Below are 9,071 nucleotides of genomic sequence, written 5' to 3'. Positions count from 1 at the left end.
AAATGGAAGATGAAAGGTGGATCAGCGATGGCTAGAAGACCGGTGACGTCGACCACCGAACGCCACCCGAACAAGGAGAGGAACCGACTTCAGCGGAAGTCGTGACACCCAGTTTCTGTTGGAAAGCAGACAACCAGGTTTTCCTCTGCTTTTTTTATTTTTACCCATCTATCAGTAGGTGCCCTTCTTTGCGAAGTATTGCAAAACCTCCATGGTCTTTGTGGTTGAATCTGTGTTTGAAATTCACTGCTGGACTGAGGGACCTTACAGATGTGTGGGGTATAGAAATAAGGTCATCATTCAAAAATCATGTTAAACACTTTTATTGGAGAGTCCATGCAACTTATTATGTGACTTGTTAAGCACAATTTTACTCCTGAACCTATTTAGGCTTGTCATAACAAAGGAGTAAAATACTTATTGACTCAAGACATTTCAGCTTTACATTTTGAATTAATTAGTAAAACATAATTCCACTTTGACATTATGGGTTATTGTGTCTAGGCCAGGGACACAAAATTTCAATTTAATACATTTTAAATTCAGGCTGTAACAACAAAATGTGGAGAAAGTCAAGGAGTGTGAATACTTTCTGAAGTCACTGTACACCTGCGCATGCATAATCCTGGAGGGAACACCAACTTTATAATCAGATTTTTCAGAAAACAGTTGTTTTAATAATGGTAGAACCTTTTTCCTGTAGTACAAAAACATATACTTTACAGTACAAAGTACAAGGCCTAACAAATTCCTTTTAGAAATACAAAAATAAATTGCTCAATACACAACATACAGTACAAAAGTATGGTGTACCGTCTCATTCATCCATCCAAATACAGAACACATTTTATTTTTGAATTGCTAGATGATATTACCAGTTTAAATGGAGAAAAATATACAGTCAGGTCCATAGACTGTATAGGAAAACACTCTCTAAAGCCAGTAATAACAGATGTGTCAATGGGTTTGTAACTTATAATTGCACTGTATACATCTGTGTATCTTCCCACTTTGATCTTGATCTATAGCTGACAAGCACGTTCTTGTCTAACGTTACCAAACAGCCAATGCAGCTGGATGATGACTAGCAGGTTAGGATTGTAACCTGTAACCTTGTGATCTGTTGTTTTATCGGTTATAACACAGTCTTCAAAGCAGAGACCCCCAAGATGGTTCTTATCGATACAATAACACAAGAGGAACACGAAGGACTGCATGAAGTCCTTTGCTTGGTGAAGAAGTCCATCACTGACTAGAGCTGCAGGTAGGTGGGTTCATGGTGACATTGTTATAGTAGTGTTTTTGTATTGTAGTGTGTGTGATGGCATTTAAAATATGAATTCCAATCAGGAACCAACAGGTAATTTCCACTTGACTGAGTAAGCTCAGAACAACAGTTACAGCCACAATGCCACTAAAACAGTGTGGAGATGTTCTCCTCAAATTATAATCTCAGTCACAGGTGGCTGGTGGCACCTTAATTGGGAAGGAGGGGCTTATAGTAATGGCTGGTACAGAATTAATGGAATGGTATAAAACACTTGGTTTATATGACTTTTAACACCATTCCATTTATTCAATTTCAGCCATTATTATGAGCCGTCCTCCCCTCACCAGCATCCTGTGATCTTAATATTGTTTGACGTCTCCCTCCACATCCAGGTACCACAATGTTTAGGTGCATGCATAGGTTTCCATTGTGTGTTTGTGTTTTAAAGAGCAACTGGTGGGTGAACAACACATCATCCACTTCCTGTATAGGCTTCTGTTTGGGCACACTGTGTAGCTGTATGGGGTTATCACAACCGGCGTCTCAGACTATATCCCAAATGTCAAAAGTAGTGCACTATCTAGTGCACCATTTGGGACATAGACAGGCATGGACCTTCGAGCCAGCGAAGTCCAGGTGTCCACAGGCATATTATTATTATGTCCATATTATGCCTTCTTTATGGCATTTCAAACAACAACAACAAAAAAACAGAGAAAACGTTGGGTGAAGTAAACCGAGGCGCACTCGCCACAACAACTCAACATGGTTGGAATGTCCAGTTTACAGTCTTAGTTCTAGAACAGAATGTCCAATCTTAATCCCTGGCTTTCAATGGTCTCTCAATGCAGAGTTAACTTAGTGCAAATCAGTTCTGGAAGGTTTTTGTGAATACAACAAGAGTTGCTCAATTTATATTTTCATTTCTTCCACCTGGCTTGATGTTTAGTCATCATTCATACAACATCAGTCTTTTGATGTGGTGATATTGCTGCAAGTGCACCACTACAGACTTGCTGAAGAGAGAGATATATCTGAACTTGATGCTCTCATCAAAAGCACCTGTAGCTATATCTGTCACAATCATAGATCATCTTTTTGAGGGTTTGCTCTTAGGCTTAGTTCATTGGCCAGAAGATAGCTATAGATGTAGGCTAGTCTGCCGGAGGCCATCGGAGTGGAGTTGCCAAACAGGAAGTGATGCAGTTTTCCGGTGGCCATATTGAGCACTCCTGTTGTCCACCACTTCAATATGAAGTTCACTCCATAGAAATACAATTACTTGAAGGGACAAAGCCCCTAATTCAATGGTTTACTCTCTCAAACACAGAGCTGCCCATAGGGTCCCTCAGGCATGTCTTTTCAGGAGGCCATATGGAACACTTATGTTGTCCATCTTCTATAGGGAGTTCCCTGTCCATCACAGAGCTATCCACTTTAGGCTCTTTAGACCTTGAAGAGCTTGGGGTAGAGAGTCTTTATGGGTGACTGAGCCGTGATGATGTTCCCAGAGGAGATCGTCGTCTCCAGGCCTTCCAGCTTCTTCGATGCCACCTCCGTCTTACTGAAGCTACACTCCAGGAATGGCACCCCCATCCTCTTCACCTGCCCGTCCTTGGTCATGAGGCACGGGCGGCAGAGCAGTTTTAAAATAGCGCGACGCATGTCTTTGCTGGTCAGGGTGTATATTATGGGGTTGAGGAGCGAGTTCACCATGGCAACGCCCAGGAAGTAGTCTGCCTTGAGGAGCAGTCGGCAGCGGCGGGCGGGGCAAAATGAGTCTAGGCCGAGGAGGAGGAAGAGCGGCAACCAACAAGCGATGAAGACGCCGAGTACAATAGTGACCGTCTTGAGGAGCGCCATGTACTTCTGGGATTTCCTGGCAAGGCCTTTGCGAAGACTTCCCTTTGCTCCTCCGAGGGGTCGGCGCTGGGTGTTAGTGCGCACGATACGGAAGACGCGGGTGTAGAGAACGACGATGGCGAGGAGCACGCCGCTGAACACGGACACGCAGCACAGGATGTAAGACTTGGCGTAGAGCGGGAGAACCGTGGAACAACGGTCCAGACGACCCATACAGTTCCAGCCCAGGACGGGGAGCACCCCCAGCAGCCCTGCTAACGCCCAGCTCCCCCCGATCAGAGCCAGCATCCGACCCTTCTTCGCACCGTGGTACGGTTTCATTGTCACCATGGTAACGTGGCGTTCTATAGCGATGGCCAATAGGCTGATGACGGAGGCGGCTAATGTGATAAAGACACCTCCTTCCCTCAGAAACCAGAGTATTGGAGTTAGTCTCAGTGTATTAGGACCAGACATGATGATATTGACCATGTAGGTGACACCGGCCAGCAGGTCCGACAGAGTCAGGTTACCTAGGAAGAAAAAAATAGAAAATTAATGGAATTGCATATGGTGGATTTTTTTAAATTATATTGTAACATCTTTTTTTTTTAAGTTATATAAAGTGTAGTCATAGTAATAAAGTTGTCGTCTGAAGAAAGGGGGGTGGATGTAGGACAAAAAACAACAACAACAGTTACCTAGGAGATAGTACATGGGCAGGTGGAACTTCTTATTGGTCCAGATGGCTATTAGAACCACAGCATTCTCCAGGATGATAAGAAGACACACTACCAGGAAGGCTATGGCTTCAGGTTTTAACCCCTCACGATACCGGTCTGTCTGGAGCTTGCCTGTGTAGTTGTAGTGGGTCACAATTACGTCATTGTTCTGGTAATCCCAGAAGAATTGGAGCAGGCTTGGAGAGGAGGTGTTGGTGGGTAGAGAGTCTATAGATTCAGCGGTGAAGGCCCCAGCGTAAGCAGCACGGGAGGCTTCCATCTCCATGTTTCTGTACAGTTTGTTAAGTCTTCTTTTGTGAACTCTGGTGACTTTTTAATACCTTTTTGTAGGTATTAATTAACGCATAGTTAAACTTGTCATGCTTCAGTTACCGATCAATACCAGTTGGTATGGGGGCTCTCTGTGAGTTTCGCTCCATAGAATGACAGAACTATAATCCAATAGACAAGGATATGTTAGTTGCAGCTGAGCCAGCTAGTGGTTCTATTTCCCCACGTCTCTGATCACAGGTGTTATGCTTGTCAATGCCACCAGTGGGTGCTCATGTGCTCTGTTTGATGGGGTCTTGACTGAGCCGCTTATTGTCCAACTCCTGTGAATTAAATAATACAGAGGACATTAGGGTGAGAACAGTACAGTATAACTAATTACAAATACAGAATGAAAAACAAACAAACAAATAAAAAATAACTCAAAACATCTACATTTTAATTTTAATTAAATTAGCCTATTGAAGGCAATCTTTAATTCGTTGCCCTAAAACGTTTGCTATAGTGATTCATTTTTCATTAAAACATTGGGCTTATGGGAAGTGTGGAGCAGAGTCGACATTGAGATAGCGACACACTCGCTTAGTTTAAAACACATAGTGACAACAACACTTGGTGTAAAAGTTTTGACTGAGTTAGCGAGTACCTAAAGAGGCCATGTGAAATGTTTCAAGCTCTTTCCTTAACTGCCTTAATTATGTTTAAAGAGTGAGTTAATCATGTTAACGATATTGGACATTCAGCGTCATAACAGTGCGTGAGTAAAGTTGAGACACGCGGACACTTTCACCTGCCAGCTTCGTCATAGCACAGTCGGGGTGAAATGTCAGTAGGTTGGAGTCAATTTGAGTTGCTCATGTTTCCAGAAGGAAATCAGTGTAAAATGTATGGAATTTAATCTGGAATGCATATACTTTAATAAATAATGCCTTGTCAAAAGAAATCGAAACCAGAGTGGAGAGTGTCTTTGATCAGATAATGTTTATGTAAGAAAACCATGAAGTGTTTTCCGGGTCGCATTCCTTTGAGTCTTGTGTTTTGAGAATAGATTATTATAATATTTTTTTTTTTTTAAATGGTCTTGTCTGGAAACGTTAACTCAAATCTAATCTGTAGCCAATGAAATTGGGGCAACAAACTTGAAGTTTCAAGGTTCAAACTATAGAATTGCTAGGAATTAGAATACTCACTTTAAAAGGATTTCTATGTTTCAAACAAGCAACAAAATGCATAGCCTACACAAATTCCACGATATAATAGGATACATATAGATAAGTCTGTAACTGTTCTTAAAAATATGATAGTGACAGTTGTTGTATCTCACTGCACATTGCCATGTAATCACATCCCACTAAGCAAAATTGGTTCAAAGACGTATTTTCAACGTCTTGTGCTCATATGCCTACATTGCCAATTTAGCCCATTGACTGGTAATTACCCCAATCACATCAGATATTTTTCAGAACTGATCTAATTGGTCAAAAGATTGGACTGCTTGACTAAATTCTGCCAAATTGCAGTACGCTGATTACCCCAATAACGTCTCATTGGGATGTGCATGGTCTGTAAAGTTCCCACGGTCCACAGACCAAAAATAAGTTAACGGCCTGTGCATTCCACACAAAATGGCATAGGCTACATGCATGTCAAACGAAATCTAATAAACAGAAAGTGAAATTGGATTAAACCGAATTCAAACATGTGCTGAAAAGAGATTCAGCACACTGCGGACACCCTTATCTTTTCCAACAGACATAAAGTAAGACGCAATTCGAGCGCGTAAAAGCAACGCATCCAATGACAGCGTATTGGTAAAACGCTTTCTATCCTCACAGACCAGCACTACGACATTGCATCTGTGAATACAGATATGGAATAAACCTACCTTGAATATTATTTGGAGAGATCTTATCTATGCGTTGAAGAGAATCCACACTAACCACCGCACAAAAGAGAACTGACAAGCAAGACACCGGAGCAGCAGAACCTAACTTGAAACATCCAGGGGGGTTGGTCTTAGCCCAATCTCTCTCTCTCTCTCTCTCTCTCGCTCTCTCTCTCTACACACATTATCCATTGATGTTTTTGGACTCAATTCAACTTTTAAAAATACAGGGAGCAAGCAGTACAGACAGGGAAAAGTGAGGGGGGCAAGAGAATAGCATATTGTTGAAGATTCGTGGTATTGTGGTTCCTTGAATTTTTTGGGCCATAGAAATATAATTCATAGAATTTACCCACAGAACATATGGCTGGATTCTATAGTCTAATACTCGTTTGATTATTTATTAGGGTGCTTGTTTCATGGAGACAGAACACACACAGTTGTATCTCTCTGGCTTGATTATAGTAGGTAGTTATCATCTGGAAGTGTAAATAATTTCAATGTTTATGTAATGTTATAGACTAGCCTAATTTCAGAGATTGTCAGTAATGCTAGTAACATGCTCAGACCTGCTATGTGTTATCACCTGCCAAACTGCTCCAGGCATTGGCTACAGATTGAACCATGTCTGTTGGAACAGAACAGAACGTGGCTACAGATTGAACCAGGTCTGTTAACACTGAGAGTGCCCAGCCAACCAGTGTAATGTAATGTCCCATGATTGGGATGTCTGGCTTAAAGCATGTACCATACGTGTGTGTGTGTGGGTGCTTACATATATTGGATACAGGGCTGTGCACATACCTTTGGAGAGGCAGGTGCTCAAAGACACTCATCCCACTGTCAGCAAACTACCTAGCCTAAGCTACTGCTCACAGAGAGGGCAGTATATGGGCTATCAGCTGAGCATAGCGGATGTAGGCTAAATCAGCTAAGTAGTAACTAACTGTTAGCTATGCTGTTGTAACTATTGAACTACTCTTTACCTGTGATTGGAGTTTGTTCTGCTGCTAACATCAGCATTGTAGGCCTACTTGAGAAACAGTCTAATTGAACCCTTCCCTGACTGTGAGAGAAGACATACAATTTAAAAAGTAACCAGTGTGCTACTACTCATACTACCGCTAGGTGTCAGTAGATTCTGCTTGTGCAACAGCAGGAGGATGGGGGCAGAGGAGCGGGGGAGGGGGAATTTTCCAACATTAGAAAATGAGAAGTTAGTTAAATTAATGGGAAATTCTTTACAGAACAGCAGAGACCCAACCCATCTGAATCAGCAATGTCTTACTATACTTGTGTGGACTTTATGAAGACCAGCATCCCTAACCTTTTTCCCTAACCCCTAAACCTAACCTCGAACCCTAATTCTAACCTTAACTCTAAACCTAACCCTAACTCTAACCTTAACCCCTAAACCTATCCACTAACCCTAATTCTAACCTTAACTCTAAACCTAACCTAAGTGAGGACTGGCAAAATGTCCTCAGTTCTCTGAATTTTTGTTGGTTTACTATTCTTATAAGGACTTTTGGTCATCACAAGCATACTAAAACATGTACAAATACACTGTACACACACACACACACACACACACACACACACACACACACACACACACACACACACACACACACACACACACACACACACACACACACACACACACACACACACACAGACACAAAAAAAGTCCATATAAATCAGTCTCCCACTCAAACGTGGGTGGTGAATGAGACACCTGAATGTTGATCCGCATATCATTCAAATGAGAGGTTCCACCAACTGTTTGTCGACATTCATATTATGGATATCCTGCTCTAATCCTGTTGGCTGATCCAACATTCTACCTGTAGCATACATAAACACACCTGGGTTCAAATAATATATGTATCATTTCAAATACTTTCAGCGTTTGTCAGAGCCTGCCTGAAGTGCTACATGGGCAGGGTTTGCACTTTTGCAAGTACTCCGTTGTCTGGCACTATGGAGCCAATCTCAATCAACCACAACTTAAGTATTTGTAAGAAAACGACTACTAATTGAACCCAGGTCTAGTACATATAACCAGGTGAGCCCAAGTGACAATGCCTTTCCCCTCCTCACTACCTACTGTTTGTTTATGGGATTAGCGTTAGGTGGGAGCTACCCTGATCACCCTCCCAGGGGGATTAAGTCTGGTTCCTGTGTGTGTGTGTGTGTGTGCCCGTGTGTGGGTGTGTTCTCATGTGATTGTCTTCTCAGCGTGTGTGTGCACACGCTCATGTATGGACAGACGGGTCAAGTGCCTGCATTTCTCCTAGTCTGATAATGTCAGTTAAGGACGGCTCGTTGACACACTGACACACATGAGAGAATCAACAGAGTAAACATGTATCATAGGCTGAGCCAACATGAAAAAGGCCCGTTGGCTTGTCTTCAAGGAATAACAGAAAATGCAGCAAAGACTAGGTCTACATCCCAAAACAGCACCCTATATTTCTCTATATAGGGAATAGGGTGTCATTAGGGATGCACACTAAGTGTCCAAAAGGCCGTGAAGTATTTGCAGTTAATCATATCAGTAATGTTAGTTCATCATATCAGAGCTGTAGCTCCGCCCACCGGTGAAGTGGAGCAGAGCATGCTGGGCGATCTCCAGCTCAGAGAAGAAGATCAGCTGCAGAGAAGTCAAGTGAGAGAAAGTTCCAGCCATGCTTGTGTTTTCCCACCAGTTAGCTTTCATTGTGTTAGCCAAGGCCAGTGTGCATCCTTGTTGATTTGTAAGTACATATTTCGTATCTTTCGGGTGTTTATGTCATATTTATGGTTATGCTATTTAGTAGTTTCTACTGTGAGCTAGCTATTGTGAGATGGCTAGCTCTGTTTTGGTTGTCATATCATTTGGGACATGTAACCCTGTATTTGTAAAGGATAATGTACCCCAGTGCATTGTTTATATGCCCTGTAATTGTATGGGTGTATGGTACATCACGGAGGCCGAGCAGTTTCCGTACCAGGCAGTGATGCAAGCAGTCAGGATGCTCTTGATGTTGCAGCTGTAGAACCTTTTGAGGATCTGAGG

General features: G+C 42.3%; 1 protein-coding gene across 1 annotated transcript; it reads right to left on the bottom strand.

Annotated features, from left to right (window-relative positions):
* Nucleotides 1-654: 654 nt before the first annotated feature.
* Nucleotides 655-6,142, bottom strand: LOC106590062 (sphingosine 1-phosphate receptor 1). The gene is made up of 3 exons (XM_014180584.2): nt 6,011-6,142; nt 3,814-4,448; nt 655-3,645 (listed from the first exon to the last, which is right to left on the bottom strand). The coding sequence occupies exons 2-3, from the start codon at nt 4,118-4,120 to the stop codon at nt 2,717-2,719; spliced, it is 1,236 nt and encodes a 411-aa protein (XP_014036059.1). The 5' UTR covers nt 4,121-4,448; nt 6,011-6,142; the 3' UTR covers nt 655-2,716.
* Nucleotides 6,143-9,071: the final 2,929 nt, after the last annotated feature.

The sequence above is a fragment of the Salmo salar genome, chromosome ssa02 (genome assembly GCF_905237065.1).
Source record: "Salmo salar chromosome ssa02, Ssal_v3.1, whole genome shotgun sequence".
NCBI lineage: Eukaryota > Metazoa > Chordata > Actinopteri > Salmoniformes > Salmonidae > Salmo > Salmo salar.
Note: the sequence above shows the minus strand (reverse complement) of the source record. Positions and strands in the feature narration are given on the sequence as shown.